Source organism: Galeopterus variegatus, unplaced genomic scaffold, assembly GCF_000696425.1.
Source record: "Galeopterus variegatus unplaced genomic scaffold, G_variegatus-3.0.2 Scaffold778, whole genome shotgun sequence".
Lineage (NCBI taxonomy): Eukaryota > Metazoa > Chordata > Mammalia > Dermoptera > Cynocephalidae > Galeopterus > Galeopterus variegatus.
Genome location: NW_007726889.1, coordinates 55,799 through 77,932, shown reverse-complemented (window position 1 = coordinate 77,932; position 22,134 = coordinate 55,799). Strand labels below are relative to the sequence as shown.

The following is a 22,134-nucleotide window of genomic DNA, read 5'->3' as shown; positions in this document are numbered from 1 at the left end:
ATTCTTGTTGCATTATCTTTTGAGATCTTTTTAAGGTTATTTCATTTTTTTTCTGAAATTTAATATACATTATTACACCCTACTTTTTTCTTTTGTGTTTTAAGAAAACACGCTCTCACTGTTAGTGTTCTCTTACGCCAGCAGGAAGCTTTTATAAACAATAATAGCACTTACATCTTGAAAAACTGGTTCCCACTGTTCCCTTGGTCCAATTGCATCCGAGCGCCCGACGACAAGTCCATCTGAATTTATACCAAGATATTTTCCATAGCCAGATTTCAAGGCAATTCTTCAGATTAAAAAAATAGATAAATATTAAAAACCAAGAGAAAGAAAATTAAATGTGAAACATAAAACTATGTGTGAGAACATGCATGTGTGTATATATATATGTATGTATATAAATCAGACTAGATGTATTACAAGTGTTTAAAAGCCACCTGTGGCTAACTGCTGCCATATTAAACAGTGCAGTTATGTATACATACACACACACACAATTTTATATTCTGCTTGATAATATAAGCATTATATAGTATCTTATATTACATACTAAAAAGCGAACATTTTCCAAGTACATTATTCTTCAAATATACTACTTTTAATAAATATATAATGTTCTATTATAGATACATTAAGATTTATTTTTTCTATTATAAATAGTCCTGCTGATATCTTTTCTGTACATAAAATTGCTGATGTATTCTTAGAAGAGATTCCTAGAAGGGAAATTACTAAATTGAAGGGTATCAGCTTTGAAGCTCCAATTACATGCTGTTGAACTGCTTTCCAGAAAAAGCTTACCAACTTAACACTCTCATCTCTAACTAGGAGAGTAACTGTTTTACTGTAGACTTTTTTTTTTTGTTTTTTTAGCATTATGCCTCTTTTTTTTTTTTTATACTGGAAAATCTGATATGGAAAAAACAGTATCCTATATAATCTGCATTTTAATTATTAGAGAGACATTTGTATTCCTTCTCTTTTTCTTTTTAGTTTTTAAGTTATTTGGTTATGTTCCTTGTCCATTTTTGTGATGGGGCCCATTTTTCTATTGGGGTCATTAATATTATAAATTCCATATACACATAAGAAGAACAACTCATTTTCTGTTATGGTTGATGCAACATTTTCCTCATTTGCCTATTTCATTTGTTTAAAATGGTTTCTTTCTGTTCATAACTTTAAAAAAGTTTGTGTCTATTAATTTTTTTCTTCCTCTGCTTTTATTCTTTAAAAGTTCTTCACCATACTTAACAGACTTTCAAATGATTGATAGAAATAATGCTCTTAAATCAAAAACAATAAAAAAGGTCATTATATAATGACAAAGAGATCTATCCAGTAAGAACACATAACAATCAGAAATATATACACACCCAACACCAGAGCATCTATATATACAAAGCAAACACTATCAGACCTAAAGAGAGAGACAGACCCCCAATATAATTACAGGTGGGGACCTCAACACCCCTCTCTCAACACTGGACAGATCACATAAGCAACAAATCAACAGAGAAACACAGGACTTAAGGTACACTTTAGACCAATGGCATTTGTCAGATATCTATAGAACATTTCATCTGACAACTACAGAATATACTTACTTCTTATCAGCAAATGGAACATTCTCCAGAACAGACCACATGTTAGGTCACAAATCAAGTCTCAACAAATTTAAAATCATTGCAATCATTTCAAGTATCTTTTCAGACCAGAATGGATTAAAACCAGAAATCACTTAACTAGTGAAACTTCAGTAACTATACAAATTCATAGAAATTAAACAACATGTTCCTCAATGACCTATGTGTCAAAGAAAAAATTAAACAGGAAATAAAAAAATTTCTTGAAACTAATGAAAATGCATACATATCATATAAAACCTGTGGGATAGGCAAAAGCAGTACTAAGAGATAAGTTTATTGCAATAAATGCTTACATGAAAAGAACAGAGAGACTTCAAATAAACACCCTAATGTTACACCTCAAAGAACTAGAAAAACAAGAATAATCTAATCCCAAAATTAGTAGATGGAAAGAAATAATTAATGTAAGAGCAGGATTAAGTGACATAGAGGCCAAAAAAAGATACAAAAGATCAACCAAATGAAATGTTGTTTTTCTGAGAAGATAAACAAAACAGACAAATCATTAGCTAGGCTAACTAAAAAAAGAAGACAGAAGATCCAAATAACAAAAATCAGAAATGAAAAAGGAGACATTACAACTGATACCACAGAAATACAAAGAATCATTAAAGACTATTATAAGTAACTATACACCAACAAATCTGAAAACCTAGACGAAAACCTGGATGAATTTCTGGACACATACAAACTACTGAGACTGAACCAAGAAGAAACAGAAAACCTGAACAGATCAATAACAAGCAATGAGACTGAAGCAGTAATCCGTAGTCTCCCAACAAAGAAAAGCCCGGGACCGAATAGCTTCGCTGCTAAATTCTACCAAATCTTTGAAGAGGAATTAAATACAATTCTTTTCAAACTATTCCAAAAAATTGAAATAGAAGCCACCCTCCCAAACACATTCTATGAGGCCAGCATCACCCTGATACCAAACTAGACAAAAATACAACAAAAAAAGAAAACTACAGGCCAATATCCTTGATAAACACAGACATAAATATCAAAAATACATTAGCAAACAGAATACAGCAGCACATCAAAAAAGATTATGCACCATGATAAAGTGGGATTCATCCCAGGGATGCAAGTCAACATATGCAAGTCAATAAATATGATACACCACATCAACAACATCAAGGACAAAACCTATATGATCATCTCATTAGATGCAGAGAAAGCATTTGACAAAATTCAACATCCCTTCCTGATAAAGATTCTCAACAAATTAGGTATAGAAGGAAAGTATCTCAACACTATAAAAGCCACATATGACAAACCCACTGCCAATATTATCCTGAAGAACAGGAAAAAGACAAGCATGCCCTCTCTCACCACTCCTATTTAACACAGTATTGGAAGTACTAGTCAAAGAGCTCAGGCAAGAGAAAGAAATAAAGGTCATCCAAATTGGAAAAGAGTATGTCAAATTGTCCCTATTTGCAGATGACATGAAAAACCTAAAGACTCTACTTGATGTGATTTTAAAAAAAAAAAATTATGATTTCTATTTTTTACCTTATTGATCTCCAGTGATGGTAGAACTGACTTTATACTCATTTACAGATTAATGATAATATACAAATTATCATGTTGATGTAGGCAATTACTAGTATTCTGAAATTCAATTTCTATATCTGCTACTCAAAGTGTTATCTGTACTTCTGCACTGTGAGAATAAAAAAGGTCAACTTACAAAACGATTGTAAAATTAGTAAGCAAAATATTCTTTTGGTCTTTATGACTATGCAACATTCTCTGCTGGTTTTAACAATATTCTGTTCCTTTATCCTCTTGTTTGTCTTTGACTTTTGACCTGTGAATTTCCGTATCACTGGAACACTGAACCAAGTTTTTTCTTACCATTTTATTTGGCTTATGACATTATTAATCTTCATTTTTTTTAACTTACACATTATTTGCAGCCTTGTATTGTACAGTGATAAAAATCATAGTGTATACTTTATATCTGGAGCTTTACTTCTCTTCTAAAACCACAATTATTACAAATCTAATTTAATAATACCTAAATATTTACTGGTTAGATAAATAACATATTTTTGAAATGTCACAAAATCTACTTTTCAAAAAATCATTTTGTTTTTAAATCAAAATTACCCTGTGGGCTTAAGTTAACTAGATATTGGAATTTTTTAATGAACAAAATTATATTAAAAAAATAAAAGGTTACTAATTATAGTTCAACTCAAGCTTACCTGGAATCAGACAATTTGACAGCAGTAAACTGCTCTGGAGGACTAGGGCCCTCATCAACTACAGGAGAAAAAACATTTAAAAATAAATTTGGCATTTGCTATAAATATACATGTAAAGATATTCTTTTGCTTTAAAAATGTAGCTTTTTAATTTTAAAATGAAATGTCAAGAATAAATATGACATAATTATAACAATACAGTATCCATAGTATCAAAATCTATTTTATCTTCTTATAACTACAGTGCTAGTTCTATATACTTAATAAAACAGATTGGCATGATGCTTATTTAGTCAATTCCAAAATATTTTCTCCTTGTGTTTTAAGATACAGTACATAAACAAAAAAAAACAAAAACAAATGAAAACTAAATGCTTTCATTTACTCAATGGTTGGCCATTCCGACCAAATGATACTGCTTTTTACCTTCTAAAAACTTCACACCTCATTAATGCTTACTCTGATGGGCTAAAGAGAGTGAGAGTGTTAAGCAGACCCAGATTAGTTTTGGCAAAGGTCTGAAGGAGAAGCAAATTCAGACCTCTGACTCAACTAGGTTTTCTTTTTCCTTTCCACTTACTATTTCAATTATTTATGTTGTTATTGATTACCACAGATACTCTTCTGGAACTATATAGAATGTTTCCAATGCTTATACCAGCAAGAGTTGGTATAATACTGAGGAAGTTGGTATAATACTGCCAATAGTTGGTTAATACTGAGGAAGGAAAATAATGGAAGTGCTAAATGCAATAGCTGCATTCCTCTGGAATATGCTTGAGACTAGTTAGAATCTGGCCTAAGTAAATGAATGTCATAAAAGATACACTTTAAGTAGCCTTTTCCCTTCCATTGTTTCTACCAGATACAAACCTTCTTTATGTGGAGCTCCCAGTGTAAAAAGACCATTGTCAAGTGCATGTATATAGGTTCCTTTATCCATTTCAATGGCTATGGTTCCTGAAATTTCACCAAAGTTTGTTACTGTCCACCAGATTCCTAAAAAATAAAATCAATATTTAAACTTTATTTTTTAGATTTGACACAAGGTTCCTTTTTCTTATTATAACTTATTTTAAAAAAGTTTTTATGTTGCAGTTGTAAGAAATAATATAGAAAGATCTCATATACCTTTTATTCACTTTCTCCCAATGGCAATGTCTTGCATAATTATCATACAATGTCAAAATTAAGAAACTGACATTGATATAATCCATGAACCTTATTTATTCAGATATCACCAGTTTTATTACATGCATTCATTTCCATGTATGTGTGTAGATTCATGTGCCTACTGCCGCAGTCAAGATTAGGTATTTTTATTATTTATATTTTGAAGTTTATTTATTTATTAATATCATTATTATTATTTTTACATTCTATGATGTTGCAGAGCAGTTGGGGGGAGGGCGAGAGGGGAAATCGGAAGGAAATAGGGTGGGAGGAAGAAGGAGGAGGGGCAGGGTTGAGGCCTGTGACAACTCCTCATTCCTGCAGGAGAGACCAGGGGGCTTCCAGTGGTGGCTTGGTCATTACTGGGCTGGGTACAGATGTCAGAGGGGTGTGGCTGAAGCCCTCACCCCCAACCACCCCAGCTTGGGAGCCTGGGGCACGTCTTGCGGTGGCTCAGTGGTCACTGCTGGGCTGGTTGCGAGTATTGGGGGGCATAGCTAAGGCCCTTGGCCCCCAACGCCCCAGCTTGGGAGAGCCCAGGGTGCTTCCTACAGTGGCTCGGTGGTCATTGCTGGGCTGGTTGTGGGTGCTGGGGGGTCATGGCCCTGGCCCGAGGCACCCCACTGCCCCGGCTCGGTGGTTGTTGCTGGGCTGGTTGTGTGTGTGGGGGAAGCGTGGCTGAGGCCCTCAGCTCCCCACTCTTGGGACTGGTTGAGGGTGTTGGGGGACATGGCTGAGGACCCCAGCCCTCCACTCTCCCTGGCTTGGTAGCCCAGGGGACTTCCAGTCTTCTAGGTTTTATAGGTGTTCTTTGGTGATGTGAGACCTTTACTAGTTAGTATCAAACTTTGTGTCTTGTCTGTGGGTATTTTATTTTTTCTTTCTGTTCTGTGTTAGATTATTTGCTGTTCCCACCAATTAAACTCTGCACTGGAACTTATTTGTTGTCATTTGCTTACTTTTAAAATGGGGGAACTTCCTGTGGGGACCAGTATTTGAGCTCTGTGGTCGAGCTAAACTGCTGCTTAGCTGCTGATTCCCTGGGGAAGGCTTTTTGTGCAGCTCAGGTTTTAATGGTTGACTTCATAGGTACTTCTGGGTTTTGTGAATTCTGGCACACCTGGGTTGTGTAGAAACTCTGGTCTGGGCCTGGGTCTTTTCAGCAAACTGCACCCCTACAGTTCTGTATTCCTGACTCATCTCCACTTTGTGGTCCTACGCTGATTGGGGGGCAGATCAGCTGTCCTCGCTGTGCCCCACTGTTCTCCTGGTGGGCCTGTCTCCCCCACTGCCTGTGCTCCAAACACTTCCCATGGGATGGGCTGTGCGCCATCCCTTGTGATGACTCACTGGCCTCTGAGTGGCTCCTTTTTTCAGTTGTTGTGGCTCCTTGCCTCTATGTCAGTCCACAGGAACCTTATTAGTAGCCTTGCTGTCCTGGGGGCCACCAAGACCCTCTTCTCCCCTGCCGCCTCCAAGCAACTTCATCTGAAGGGCACAGCTGCGGCTTTTGCCAGCTCCTGCTCTGTGCGTTCACCAGCTCCAACCTTGAAGCAGCCAGGGCTTGAAATGGTGGGAGCAGTCCCTTCTTCCTCTCTTCGTGGCTTCTCCTGCCTTCATGCACTCTGTAGGTCTCTCTTCCTCTTCCTCTGAGCTCTAGAGGCCTCAGCTTGGCTGTTGTTGTTTTTTAACAGCTGGAAATTGGTTGATTTGTGGGAGAGAGTGATGCTGGGGACTGCCTATTCTGCCATCTTGACTGGAAGCCAAGATTAGTTTTTTTTAAAGATATAAAATAGCAATAGATTTGAAGGTTCAAAATGATATACAGAGAAATGGTCTCCCTCATTCTAGACCCCACTCATCCATCCATGCCTGCTTTCTAGAGGCAATGTCTATTATAACCTGTTTCTTACATACTCCTACAGAAAGACTTTCCAGTACAGCAGTCTTAACTATGACTGATTAGAAGCAAAATGAGCAGAATCTATGTGCACTAATGTTTAATTCACCAACAGAAATGTGCAATTTGAGGGCTCAATTACGTAAGCAGCCACTGCAAAAGTTTATATTTTATTTTTATTTTTTTTCTGTGTTTATATTTTATTTACTGTGTACAATGTTTTGAAGTACATATACATTGCGGAATGACTAAATCAAGCTAAGTAACACATGCATTACCTCACATACTTATTTCTTGCGGTAGGAGCACAAAAATCTACTCTCAGCAACTTTCGAGATTGTAACACATTGTTATTAACTGTAATCACCACGTTGTACAATAGATCTCTTAAAACTTATTACTCTTATCTAACTGTAATTTTTTATTCTTTTACTAACACCTCTCCACTGCCCCTTCACCCAGTTCCTGGTAACCACCATTCTACTCTCTACCTCCGCGAGTTCAACTCTTTTAGATTCCACACATAAGTGAGATCATGCTGTGGTTGTCTTTCTGTGCCTGGCTTGCTTCACTTAACATAATATCCTCCAGGTTCATCCATGTTGTTGCAATGACAGGATTTCTTTCTTTTTTTAAGGCTGAATAGTATTTTATTGCATGTATATACTATATTTTCTTTATCCACTCATCCACTGATGAACACTTAGGTTGATTCCATATTTTGGCTATTGTGAATAATGTCTCAATGAACATGGAAGTGGAGATATCTCTTCGAAATACTGATTTCTTTTCCTTTGGTTATATACCCAGAAGTGGGATTGATGGATCATGCGGTAGTTCAATTTTTAATTCATTGAGGAGCCCTAACACTGTTTTCCATAATGGCTATACTAATTTACACTTCCAATAACAGTGTGCGAGGGTTCCCTTTTCTCCACAGCCTTGCCAAGACTTGTTATAATTAGTCTTTTTGATAATAACAATTACAATTCTTTGAAGTTGATACAACAAGTAAACAGAAAGGACACTGTTGGTAGGGAGGGGGCAGAGGGAGGAAGGAGGGAGGTTTCGGTGATGGGCCACAATAATCAACCACATTGTATATTGACAAAATAAAATAAAATTTTAAAAAACCTCAAAAAACCCCAGCATGTTACTGGCATAAAAACAAACACATAGACTAATGGAAGAGAATAGAGAGCCCAGAAGTAAATCCCCTCATCTACAGTCAATCAATTTTTGACAGCACTGCCAAGAACACAGAATGGGGAAAGGACAGGCTCTTCAATAAGTGGTGTTGGAACAACTTGATATCCACATGCAGAAGAATGAAATTAAACCATCAACTCATTATATATATATATATATATATATATATAAATATAAAAATCAAGTCAAAATTGATTAATGACTTAAGATCTGAAGTCATATAATTACTAGATGAAAACAGGGGAGAAGCTCAATGACTTTGGTCTGGGCAAAGATTTATTCGGATATGTCCCCCAAAACACAGGCAATAAAAGTGCAAATAGACAAATGGGATTGCATCAAACTAAAGCTTCTGCACAGCTAAAGAAACAATCAACAGAGTTACCTACTTAACAAGAGAAAATATTTGCAAACATACATCAGATAAGGGGTTAATATCCAAAATATACAAGGAACTCAAACTCAGCTCAGTAAGAAAACAAATAACCTTATCAAAAAATGGACAAAGGAACCGAATAGACATTTCCCAAAGGAAGACATACAAGTGACCAGGAGATACAGGAAAAAAAAAAATGTTCGACATCACTAATCATCAGAGGAATACAAATTAAAACCATAAGGAGATATCACCTAACACCTGTTAAAGAGCTATTATCAAAAGTTTATATTTTAATCGGACAAAAAAATGGCCTCAAATCTTCCCCTGAATTGTACTTTAGCTAGAGTAGAATGAGTCAATCATTAACTGGATATTAGAGGACATTAAGGAGTTCTTGTTAATTTTATAAGGTCTTATAATGTGATAATGTTATGTTTAAATATAAAGAACAAAACAGAGGGAAGGAGAGAGATACTGGCCTTATAAAAAGTGCACATTTTAACTATTTATGCATTAAATGCCATAATATCTGTGATTTACTTTAAAATTCCCCAGGAAAAGATACATGTAGGTGTGTGTAAATGAATCAAGACTAGAGAATATTGATAATTTCTAATGCTGGGGGTATGGGTATATGGGGGATTCATTATATTATTTTATCTACCTATATATTAGTTTGAAAATTTCCATAATAAGTTTTTAAAAATGGAGTTAATCACACTGCGCAAAATTTCCTATTCAGCTAAACAGTTCAGGCTTTTCATAACTAATTTTAAATAATTAGTAAAATTTTACCTTAAATGAAGTTGGACCCTTACTTAACACCAAATACAAAAATTAACTTAAAATGGATCAAAGACATAAATGTAAGAGCTAAAACATTAAAACTCTTAGAAGAAAGCATAGTGGCAAGTCTTCATGATATTGGATTTGGCAATGATTTCTTGCATATGACATCAAAGACACAAGCAATAAAAGAAAAAATTGGACTTCAAAATTAAAAACTTTTGTGCATCAAAGACCATTATCAACAGAAAAAAAGGCAACCCAAAGAATGGAGAAATTATTTGAAAATCACATGTATGATAAGAAGCTAATATCCAGAATTACAACACAATTAAAAAATGAGCAATGGACTTGGAATAGACATTTTTCCAAAGCAGACATACAAATGGTCAATAAGCACATGAAAAGATGGTCAACATCACACTGGGGATACGCAAATCAAAACCATAACGAGACACCACTTCACACACATTTGGATGGCTACTAGCAAAAAAACAAGTGTTGGCAAGGATGTGGAGAAATTAAAACCCTGTGCACTGATGTTGGGAATGTAAAATGCTGCAGCTGCTGTGAAAAACAGTATGTTGGATACTCAAAAAATCAAAAATAGAATTACCACATGATCCACAAATTCCACTTCTGGGTATATATCCCAAAGAACTGAAAACAGGGCCTTGAAGAGATATAATGTTCACAACAGCATTATTCATTATAGCCAAAAAGGTGGAGGCAACCCAAGTGTCCACTGACAGATGAATGAATAAACAAAATGTGGTACATACATACAATGAAAAATTATTCAGCCATACAAGGAAGGAAATCCTGACACATGCTACAACATGGATGAAACTTGAAGACATCATACTAAGTAAAATAAGCCAGTCACAAAGAACTGTATGATTCTACTCACATGAGGTACTTAGTCAAATTCACAGAGACAGAAAGTACAATGGTGGCTATCAGGGGCTGGGGAGAGGGAGAAATGGGGAACAATGTTTAATGGGGACAAAGTTTCAGTTTTGCAAGATGAAGAGTTCTGAAGATAGATGGGGTTTTTGATTGTACAACATTGTGAATGTATTTCAATGCCACTGAACTGCACACCTAAAAATGGCTAGAATGGCAAATTTTTAATGTATACTTTACCACACACAAAAAAACGAATGGAGAGAAGCAATTGAAATTTTAGCTACATACTACTAGAAAGCAATAAAAATAATTTAGTGAGAGAATTAGAAGATAATTTGAGTTATTAATACTTAAGCTATAATTGTTCAGTAAAAGGAATACTGCATTTATCAGAATCATTATAAACAGACTGTGATCAGAAAATCTTTTTTAAGAGTGCCACAGTTAATTATTTAGTACACTTAATAGTAAATAAAGTAATCTTAATATAATATGTCATTGGTGGTTTGCAGATGAAGTTTTTTCTGGCAGACAAGTTTTTCAAAATTTTCACTCTCTGCCACATAAGAAAATGATAAAATAACATTATTTATAAAACTTTGAACTGATAAAGATCTTACCTTGAGCAGATGCCAGTTTTTTTCTCCTGAGATTTCATAGAGTGAGAAGGCTAAACATTGTATCATTAAGAATTAAATGTGAGCTATTTTGACTATTTTCTGCAAGTGGCTCACAATCAAAGCTAAGAAGTCTCATACACTTAACATGCTTAATGACTAGAGTAATACAACACAATTCTTGCCAGTATCACCCCCAAGGGTTTTGGCTGTAAAAAAAAAAAAAAAAAAAAAAAAAAATAATGGACACTGAGAATAGTGGAAACTGAAGTTGCCTTTCTCTAAGTCAGCTCAAGCTATGTTTATATGTGGCAGACACCTAAGCTGAATCTGAGAATCTATCCTAAAACATTATTTGCTATTTTTAAAGACAAAATATAGAGACATGGTTAAAGTTATATCCTTTTGAACCTTACACAGACTGTTAGATGTTCCTGCTGTGTAGTCTCACAACACATAACAATGCTTGTCACACATCACAGATTTTTATTTAACTATTTAGAAAATATGGTCTGTGAGGGTGGGGACCAGATCTACCTTGTTTAAGGCCATCTGGCACAGAGAAGGAGGTACTGTAATACATTCTTTCTAAATATCAAATGGATGAATGGCCACGTATAAAAGTCACTGCAGCTGATTAAATACTGTCATGGTATCAACTCTTTCCAGTATCAAGGCTACTGCAGATACTAACGGCTGAGGAGGGACGTATATTTTGAGAGGCCTCTCTTCGTGGTTAATCTACTCCCCAGAGCTGCTCACAGCCTCCTGTTGACGCCCACGCATCTATCAATCCCTGAGGCAGTGATACAGCTGAGAGATTGTGTGACAGTTTACCTCACTTTCTGACTGACCATGTGCCTCCAACTGAAGGGTCCCCTTATATCTCTATCATCATTATGCACTTGGCACAAAGGGACCATATATCTTAGCTTTGGAAATGGAATTTTCTTCCCCAATCACACTGTAGCCTAAGTACTCTTCACAGAGCTTCTGCTTACCCAGAGCTTACTTGGCTTTTGTTCCAGGGAAAACAAAGTATCTAGGAGTTTCACAAACTATGCTATTACAAGTTTAGTTACTTCCAAATCTAGCAGAGCTCACTGAAACCATCTCCTTACAGAGATGCTCTTATTTATTACTGCCCGACTTAATATTCTGCATGTGAAAGGCAGTATTTCTTTCATCCTATTTAGCAATCCACTCTGGCTTTACGTCTTCCCTTCAGATCCTGTGTGGAACCAACAGAACTCAGCTTTAAAAAATTAAAAAGCTTTTTTCTTTTTCTTCAAAAACAGGCATATGCTTACTTACATATTGAGCTTGGAAAATCCATAATGTAAAAGAAGGTGGGAGGACAAAGAGAGACACAGAAAGACTTCCTCTTCCAGCAAAGATAGAAAAACTGGTTCTGGACTTGCCCTCCTACCATGCACAACTAAGAAACTGGACAGAATATCTGAGAAAACTCTGAGAAAACTGTTTTCAGGTACTGGAACACAGGAAGAGTAGGACTGCAATCTCTGAGAAAAGAGAAACACAGCTGGCGAGTAAACCTCGCATTGGCTTTGGTTTTCCACCTCTAATGGCAGTTTCTTGACCACAGGGCAGGGAGGTGAAGCCCCAGAAGAAAGAGGCAATCTCACCGAACTGAGACCTGAAGTGACCAGAATTTCCAGAGCGAGGTACCGGAGAAGAGAGAACTACACAGAAGTTGGGGGTCCGAAAGAATATGCGAAGGTTCTCTGCAGGTCTTTGCCTAAGGTCTGGCCTGTGTATGTGCTGAGCGGACTTCACAAAGTACAGCAGAGTGGCTGCTGCTGCTGAGAGCTGACTGGAGATACCAGAGGTCACATGAATTTAGGCCATGCTAGACTGGAGAGACATCACCTTGAGCATTTGGTTGAGGCCCCATGAGACCCACTTCCTAGAATAAAAGCCACAGTCTAAGTCTAAAGGCCAAACCAAACAGCCCCTGAACAAAATTCCTGAATTAACCATTGAATTACAAAATTCACTGGTTAATTCTATCAAACATTTAAAACCACACCCCTGAACAAAATTAAGAACAAAAAACAAACAAAAACCAAGCTTAACAGAAGCAAAAAGATCTTCAAATAATTTAACTACATGTCAAGACAAGGAATATTATCAGATATAAAATGGACATTTTATTAAAATAAAAGGTTGAATTCTTCAGGAAGATCTAACAATCCTAAATGTGTATGCACCTTATAAGAGAGTTTCAAAATACTTTAAGCAAAAACAAATACAGAATTATAGTTGGAGATTTTAACACAACTCTCTCAGTAAACTGTAGAACTGATCAAAAATCAGTAAGGACAGAGAAGATTTGAACATCTACTCCATCCACCAATTAATATAACTGACATTCAGAGAATACTGAACCAGCACCTGCAGAATACACATTCTTTTCAAGTGTACATGGAAATTCACCAAGTAAGTATGTTTTCTTACTATACTACAAATGAATTAGACACCGGCAACAATGAGATATCAACAATATCTCTAAATAGCAGAAATTAAACACTGCATTTTTAAATAACCCATTGGTCAAAGAAAAAATCACAAGGAAAATTAGAGAATATTTTGAACTGAATGAAAATGAAAACGTCAAAATTTGTGGGATGTAGCTAAAGGGGTATGAAGGGATTCTAAACTCCCACCTTAAGGAGCTATAAAAAAGAGCAAAGTAAACCATAAGTAGGAAGGAAATAATAAAGACCAGAAATAAATGAAATAGAAAATGAACAAACAGTAGAGAAAATAAATGATAGTAAAAGATGAATCTTATAAAGATCAACAAATTAGTAAACCTCCAGCTAGACTGACTGATCTGAGAAAAAAAAAAAAGCAAAAGCATAAATGGCCAATATGAGGAATGAATGAAGAGATCATAATACATATTCTACAGATATTACAAAGATAAGGGAATATCTTGAACAATTATACAATTATATGCAAATAAATTCAACTTATATGAAGTAAAAATTTTCTTAAAAGATACAAATTACCAAAAGCAACACAATAGAAAATCTGAAAATATCTATTAAAGAAATTTAATTCAAAGTTAAAAATTTATCCACAAAAAACAAAACTAAATAAAACAAAACCCTCTAGGGCCAGATTACTTCAGTGGTTAATTCTATCAAACATTTAAAGAGGAATAATGTTGATTTTACACAGCTGTGTCCAAAAATAAGGGCGGGGAGAGAACTTCACAGTTCATTTTATGAGACCAATATTACCTTGATACCAAAACCAAATAAAAACATTACCAGAAAAGGAAACAAAAATCCAAAATTTCTTATCAACACAGATGTAGAAATCCTTGGGAAAAAAATTAGAAATCAAATCCAGCAATGTGCCAAAGGACAACAGGTCATAACCAAGTAGGGTTTTTTTTTTAGGAATCTGAAGTTGGTTTAAGAGTTGAAAATAAAACCAAAGCAATTCATTGGCAGAATAAATGAAGAAAGTCATATAATCATCTCAACAGAGGCAGAAAAAAGCATTTGGCAGAATTAAACAACTTACAATTAAAACTCCCAGGAAACTAAGTTTAAAAGGAAAAGTCCTCATTTTGATAAAATGTATCTATGAATACCCTACAGCTGATACCATACTGTATGGTGGACGACTAAAAGCTTTCTGTCTAAGATTGGGAATGAATGAGGCAAATATGTTTATTCTTATCATTTCTATTCAACTATTATAGCAGTCCTGGCTAGTATGGTAAAGCAATAAAAAGAAATAAAAGACACAAAGATTGGAAAGGAAGAAGTAAAACTATAGACATAGGAAACACGACTGCAGATTTCTTAGTTTTCTTTATAACAAAACAAAAATACTAGAAATAATAAGTAAATTTAACAATGTCTCAGATTACAAGGTCAACATACAAAAATCAACTGTATATATGCTGACAGCAAACATTGGAAAATAAAATTTAAAAATTCTATCTACAATAATGGAAAATTATAAAATACTTAAGAATAAATTTTAAAAAGACATGCAAGACAGTTATACTGAAAATCACAAATTATTGAGACTCAGTATTGTTAAGATGTTGATTTTCCTCAGAAATTGATTTTCCTCAATATTATTAAGAGGTTGAATGATCTAGATTCAATACAATTCCCCCAGAAATAGGCTTTATTGTAGAAATTAGTAAATTGATTCTAAAATTTATATGGAAACTTAAAAGACCTAGAATCGTTCATCTTGAAAAAAGTGCAAAGTTGGAGGACTCACACTACCTGATCTCAATACTTTCTGAAGTTACAGTAATCAAGACAAATATATCAATAGAGCAAAAGACAACTATATCAAAGGAACAGACAGAATCCAGAAATAGATCAATACAAAAAGAGTCAATTAATTTTTGACAAAGATATCAAAATAGTTTAATGGGGAAAAGAAAGTCTATTCAACAGCGGTGCTGGAACAACTGGACATCAATATGAAAAAAAAAAAAAGAGCTTTTACACCTCTCTCACACCATGCTAAAAATGAATTTGAGATGGATGATAGATCTAATGTAAAAAATTAAACTGTGATGCCTCTAAAAGAAAATGTAGAAGAATATCTTTGTGACCTTGGGATAAGCTAAGCTCTCTTGGATCAGAGAGATAAGCTGGTAACCATCAAAGAAAATAAAACAGGCTGGGCTTTGTTTCATTTTTCACTAAAGATTTCTGCTCATCCAAAACAAAACACCATTAAGAAAATGAAAACGCAAATCACAGACTGGTAGAAAAAACAGATAACACCATGAACTGATCATGAACTGATGGCAGGGATGTGAAGCAACCGAAACTTTAGTTCATTCTTGGTGGGAGGGTAAAATGGTACAATCTCTTTAGAATTTTTGGCAGTTTTTTACATAGTTAAATATTCAGCTGTCCTTTGACAAAGCAATCCCACAGCTACATATCTATCCAAGATATTTACCCTAATTTTAGAATTGTTGATTTGCTACTTCAAAAAATGAGAGATTTTCCAGAACATTAGCTTTATACCATTCCATATTCTTACATATTTTTTTTTTTTTTTTGACAGTTTTGGGAATAGAAGGATCTTCTTAAGCTAATAATGTATATCAAATAAAAATGTTTAACTAACATCACACTTACGGTGAAAGACTGAAAGCTTTCCCCTCTAGGCAGGAAGAAGTCTTTCTCATCACTTCTACTTAACATCATACTAGAAGTCCTATTAAGTATACTAAGACAAAAAAGAAAGAAAAAAACAAACTTTCTGAAAGGAAGACACAAACTGTCTCTTTTTTGCAAATTAAGATGTTATTGTCTACAAAAAAAATCTCATCAATTATTATTATTATTTTTTTTTTGTCTTTTTCCGTGTCCGGCAACGGATCGCAACCCTCAGTGTTGCCCCCGTACCGGACCGGGGACCGGCAACGGGATCGCAACCCTTGGCGTTGCTCCCGTGCCTCGCTCAGCCAGTGAGCGGGAACCGGTCTGTACATATTCTTACATATTTTTAAAGTAGCCGTAATTTACGAAGTTTCAAAATGTAACTTGCCAAGTTTTAAATGAGAAAATAATTGTATGGAAAGGATAAAAAGACTAAATGGAAAATAGGCTGGTTAAGTATGTTTGGGTCAGTTTATTTCTGATGCCATTTAGAGGCTACCTTGATGTTCTATTCTGTTTAATTAAGATTTTCATTCATTTCGCAGTTTACAAAATAATTATTTTTTTAAAATTTAAAAAAAAAATTTTTTTTTTCCTTTTTGTCTTTTTTCGTGACCGGCAACGGATCGCAACCCTCAGTGTCGCGCCCGTACCGGACCGGGACCGGCCACGGGATCGCAACCCTCAGCGTTGCTCCCGCCCCTCGCTCAGCCAGTGAGCGGGAACATGTCTGTATGTGGGATCCGAACCCTCGGCAGGAGCGCCACCGCGCTTCCCAATCGGCGCACTATAGCAGTGTGCCACCGGGCCGGCCCCCAAAATAATTATTTTTAATGTGAATGTACTTTCTTTAGAGACAAACAAATCACCTACTTCTACAATTAAAATGCATACATGTTCAAAGAGAATAATTTGTAAAATATATGTTCTTAAATAATATTTGTCTATAGTAGGCCTTTAAAATTATGTATCAGAATCTCTGGCTATTAAGTAGTCTGATGGTGCCTATTAAATGAGATTTATGTTTCTTTTCTCCTGTGCTTTGTTCTAATAATGAAGAAAAGGTGTCAATGGCATCTACTGTGTTAAAAAATAAATGGAATTTACAACTGTAAATAACATTTGAGCACTTTAAGACAACTATAAATAGGTCATAAATTCCCAATTAAGAAAATATTTTAAATGGGATCTCAACAAATGTTAACTTTTCTCGGAATAAAGTATTGACCTAGACCCCCCTCCAACAACCAGGCACCCATGCCAGCACCTTGGGGCCTGCCCTGGGACCCACAGAATGGCGAAGAGGACCAGACCCCCCTCCCACAACCAGGCACCCTGTGCCAGCACCTCGGGGCCTGCCCTGGGACCCAGGGCATGGAGAAGGGGACTGGACCTCCCTCCCACAACCAGGCACACCTCACCAGCTCCTCGAGTCCTGCCTGGGGACCTGGGGAATGCAGAAGGGGACCAGACCCCCCCTCCCACAACCAGGCACACCGTGCCAGCACCTTGGGGCCTGCTGTAGACCTGAGGCATGGAGAAGGGGACCGAAACCCCCTCCCACAACCAGGCACACTGCATCAGCACCTTGGAGCAAGCCTAGGGACCCAGGATAAGAAGCTGAGGACTGGACCCCCCTCCCAAAACCAGGCACACTGTGCCAGCACCTCAGGACCCACTCGGGGACCCGGGGCATGGAACCGGGGATCTGACACTCTCCACAACCAGGCACAGTGCCAGCACCACCGAGCAGACCAAAAACATCTCCTCCATGTGGGTGGCCCACCACAGCCACCACAATAACCATGGCTGCCGTGAAGGCAGCTAGATGCCACAACCACCACACAGATGGTCCACCAGCCACTGGAGTGAGTTGACACAAGGAGAGTCACCAGCAGAGATGAAGAAAGGAGGAGGATGTCTATTTCCACAGAGCCCATTTCATAGTGACGGAAGAGACATCTGTTCTATGATGGTATTGGGGGACCTGAACACGCCTCTCAGCATTGGACAGATCATTGTGCAGCAAATCAACAGAGTAACCATCATTCTTTCAGAGGGAGAGAAGAAATCTAAGGTGATTAGAGGGGGGGTGGGGGGAGGGACAGGGGGATGAGGAGGAATTAGACAAGGGGCATAAAGAATAATTACGATTTATAACAATATATATGCTAGTAATATTGATTTGATCAACATATCTCAATGTTGAACCCCCAAAATATGTATAATCAATTTTGATTCAATAAAACTTAAAAAAAGAATAAAGTATTGACCTGACTCACCAACAATATCAAGTTGGGTTTCTTCATCCTCTTCTCTTTTTCTCTTCTTATCTTTGCTCTTTTTCTTCTTACTACAAGAGATAATTTATATAGATGAGTTTAGATATATTGATTTGTATATTAAATTCAGAAGATGGCCACTTAAAAGAGTCTTTTAAGCTGTACATTGATTTATAAATTATTAATTTATGATAATTTACACTGATGTACCCTCTTACTTAAAGAATTGAGAAGTTACTTCTAGCCTTGTACATACTGTGTTATAGTTAAGAGCTGACTCTGGAGAGTCAGATTGCCTGGTTTTAAATCTTGATTCTGTCACTTCTTAGCTGTGATTTTTAGAAAAGGTATTCAATCAGTAAGTCAGTTTCCCCACTTATAAAGTGAGGATAATAACTTAACCCAACTTTTAAGATTACTGTGGGAATTAAGAGTTAATATGTACCTTCACACATTGCTGGTGGGAATGTAAAATGGAGCAGCAGCTTCTTTGGAAAATAGTTTGGGATTCCTCAGAAAGTTACACACAGAGTTACCATATGACCCAGCAATTCCACTCCTAAGTATGTATACCCAAGACAAGTGAAAATATATGTCCACACAAACACTTACAAAAGAATATTCATAGCAGCATTATTCATAATAGCCAAAAAATGGAAACAAACCAAATGCCCATCAACTAATGAGTGGATAAACAAAACGTGTATATCCATACAGTGAAATATTATTCATCCATAAAATGGAACGAGTACCAACTTGTGCTACAACACAGATGAACTTCAAGAGTGCTGTGCTAAGTAAAAAGAAGCCAGACACAAAGGGCCACATATTGTATGATTGCATTTATATGAAATATTCAGAACAGGTAAATCTGTATGGACAGAAAGTAGGTTGCCAGGGAGTGGGAAGAGGGGAGAATGGGGTGTGTGAGACTGATTAATGGGTAAGGGGTCATTTTGGGGTGATGAAAATGTTTATCTATTAGCGGTGAACCTCGTGAATAAACTAAAAAGTACTGAATTGCACACTTTAAAAGGGTGAATTTTATGGTATATGAATTACATCTCGATAATGAAAAAAAACCCCAAGGGTGATTAAAAAAAAAGTTAATATGCAAAGGGTGTAAAACAATTCTTGGCATATAGAAAGTGCTACATACACATTATTATGATTCATAGTTATAATTACAAGAAGACATACTTGTTTACATTTTAATAATTAAGTAAATTTTCAGAAGCTAACCTCTCAGCAAATTCAGACAGTAAAATTTTAGGTTTATTCAAGATTTCTTCATGATGCCAGACCCTTAGGCAGAGTTCTCAAGAGCAGTGACTTCAGCTTGCTCCTTGACATTTTCTTCCCATCTCATCTAAAAGTACCCAAAATTCTGTTCATCACTGAGACCAAGAGGAAATGCTCAACATTTGTGTGAAGAGTCAACCCCGGACAAATCCACCAGTGAACAAAGAGGTGGAGATAAGAGTGGACAGGCATCTTTCACTAAAAAGCTGGTAATCATAAATCACCACTACAGCCTTGTCCTTGCATTTGGCTCTATTTATTCACTGCACACGTGTTATCTGATTTAATCGTCATAAGAATTCTTTTAGAGTGTAAATGAGTAAATGGAAGCTCAAAGACATTAACCAATTTGCCACAAATCACAAAATTAGTACTAATGGTCGAGTCCAGATGCGGGCCCATATCCCTGCCCAAACCCATCACCTTAACCACTACCTGCTTCAGCCCAGTTCCACTCTGCACATTATGTTTAGAAAAAACAAAATCAGGAATTCATTTTCGGGGGCAGGGAGACAACTACTAAGGGAAGCTGTCGTTATGATCTATCTACGTGTTGAGGCTAATGCAGACCCACCCTGCAGAAGTCTGAGGCCTTCGGGGACACACACTGTGGCTCCCGGGCTACTGGTCTCCCTCTCTTGCCTCTTCCCTTTCCAGGGAGCGACAGCGGGGCGCGTCCCTGCGGCCTGTCCCCGCTCTGCACAGGCGTCGGGCACTGAGTCGCGGCCTCTGCGCGTCTGGGACAAGAGGCCTGCCCCAAGGGCCCACAGGATGAAAGTCGGCCCTCTGCGGCCTCCATGGGACACGCGGGGGGCGGAGCATGTCAGAAAGGCACGGAAGAGTCGCCCAAACGCGGCCGGGCCTCACCTCTTGGTCTTGGTTCCTTTGAGCACTAGTTTGGTGGACTTGACATAGGAGTATTCGGCCATGGTTCTGCGGAGGCTTCCGCACAAAGAGACGGGAGCCGGCTCAGGACAAAATACCGCAACGGGAGCAGGAACGGGCGGAGGGGGCACAAATATGAAGGCGAAGAAAGGACCCCCTGAAAACGTATGCAGCTGCCGGAGCGAACAAGTCCCTCCAGAGTCCCTCGCTTTTTTCACCCGAATATTGAGTCCCAAATAAAAAAATTCTACTTCCTGTTTTTAACTGTCAGGAGCTACGGCCACCGCAGAGGGTCTAAATATGTCAGCGTTCATTTGCTTCGTCTTGCGGAGCCCAGACAACTGGAAACCCAGCAGGATGCGCCCTCTGGTGGACACGGCGGGTCTAACAGCCGTGGCAGGCGTCTTCTGCCACTCTCGAGACAGCCTCCTGCCAGGTCTCAGGAGCGGGCGACGATCTGGTCAGCCAGGAGGTGAAACGATTCAGTCAGGCCTCCCCTTGCTTGTCTGCAGCCGACCCGGCCTGACCGCCTGGCGAGGCCGAGGGCTGGGCCCGCGCGTGGGTGGCGGGGGCGGGTGGGTAGCGCGGAGCCCAGGGAGTAAGTCAGGGCTCTGGCCTCGACGACCTAAAAAGCCATTTCAATTGCATAAACGCTTACTGTGTTGTTTTATCTAGGGAGACGTGAATAAAGTACAGGCAACACTTAGGGAGTAACATACAATATAATTAAAAGCCAAATTGGGGGCTGCAGACTTCACAAGTGCTGCAGGAGTGTGGGTGTAGTTGGGTGGGAGGGTGGCATGAAGGGCTAATGCAGTCAGAGAAGTCTTTTCGCTCAGGGTGGTCTTGAGCGAGGCTGTCCTGGAGTCAGTCTCCTGGATATTTCTCCTGCCCGTTCCAATCTCTTCAACAGATTTATAATTCTTCCCCTTCCAACCCATCTTCCATAGTGCTGCCTGAGGGATCTTTATAAAAAGAAGTCCTTGGTCATTATTATTCTCCTACCTAAATCTATTAAAGGTAGCGCATTTCTTTGGGAGAGGGTCGGGGAGAGGGAGAATCCTAGCATCAGTTAATAAACTATTGATGATCTGGCCTCTTTTCCAACACTTAACCCCTGGCACTTTAGTTCCAGTTAGACTGAATTATTGGAAAACTTAGAATACTGGGTTTGCTCTGCTGCCTAGAATGCTGCCCTTTGCACCCATCCTCCTTTTCACTGGCCCCTTTTCAACCTTTAAGACAAACTCAGGCATCTTTTCCTCCAAAGAAGCCATCTTTGAATGACCTCCTGTATTTTCCTAAATATCCTGCATTTCTCATGTTATAACTTAATTGTGTACTTTTTAAAAAATTGTAGCATATTCATCCTGGTGTCACTTCTACCCTCCTCATTGCCTGCTTCGGAGTAGTCACTGCATAAATGTCTGTTGAAGTATGAATGTTCTAAATCCTGAAGTTAAGCTGAGAGGCACTGAAGAGGATGGGACAGTTAGGGGTGGGACTTGAGTAGAGAGGAGGCGGTGTGTTAGGAGGACAGAGGGAGAAACATAGGATGGGTGGGAAAATGCATATCATGGAGGCCTTTGGAAGTCACTTCCTTATTTACTTATCTGTTATCTCTGTGTGAGCCACTGTGTTTGG

General features: G+C 37.6%; 1 protein-coding gene across 2 annotated transcripts in view; it reads right to left on the bottom strand.

Annotated features, from left to right (window-relative positions):
• Nucleotides 1-20,746, bottom strand: part of FRG1 (FSHD region gene 1) — a 30,473-nt gene extending 9,727 nt beyond the window's left edge. For both annotated transcript variants that reach the window (XM_008572380.1, XM_008572381.1), the window contains exons 1-5: nucleotides 20,473-20,746; nucleotides 18,304-18,374; nucleotides 4,742-4,867; nucleotides 3,869-3,926; nucleotides 175-289 (exon numbers count right to left, since the gene is read on the bottom strand). In XM_008572380.1, the coding sequence (XP_008570602.1) occupies nucleotides 175-289; nucleotides 3,869-3,926; nucleotides 4,742-4,867; nucleotides 18,304-18,374; nucleotides 20,473-20,534 (432 nt within the window). In that variant the 5' untranslated portion in view covers nucleotides 20,535-20,746. The remainder of the gene's footprint in view (nucleotides 1-174; nucleotides 290-3,868; nucleotides 3,927-4,741; nucleotides 4,868-18,303; nucleotides 18,375-20,472) is intronic.
• Between the last annotated feature and the right edge of the window lie 1,388 nt (nucleotides 20,747-22,134).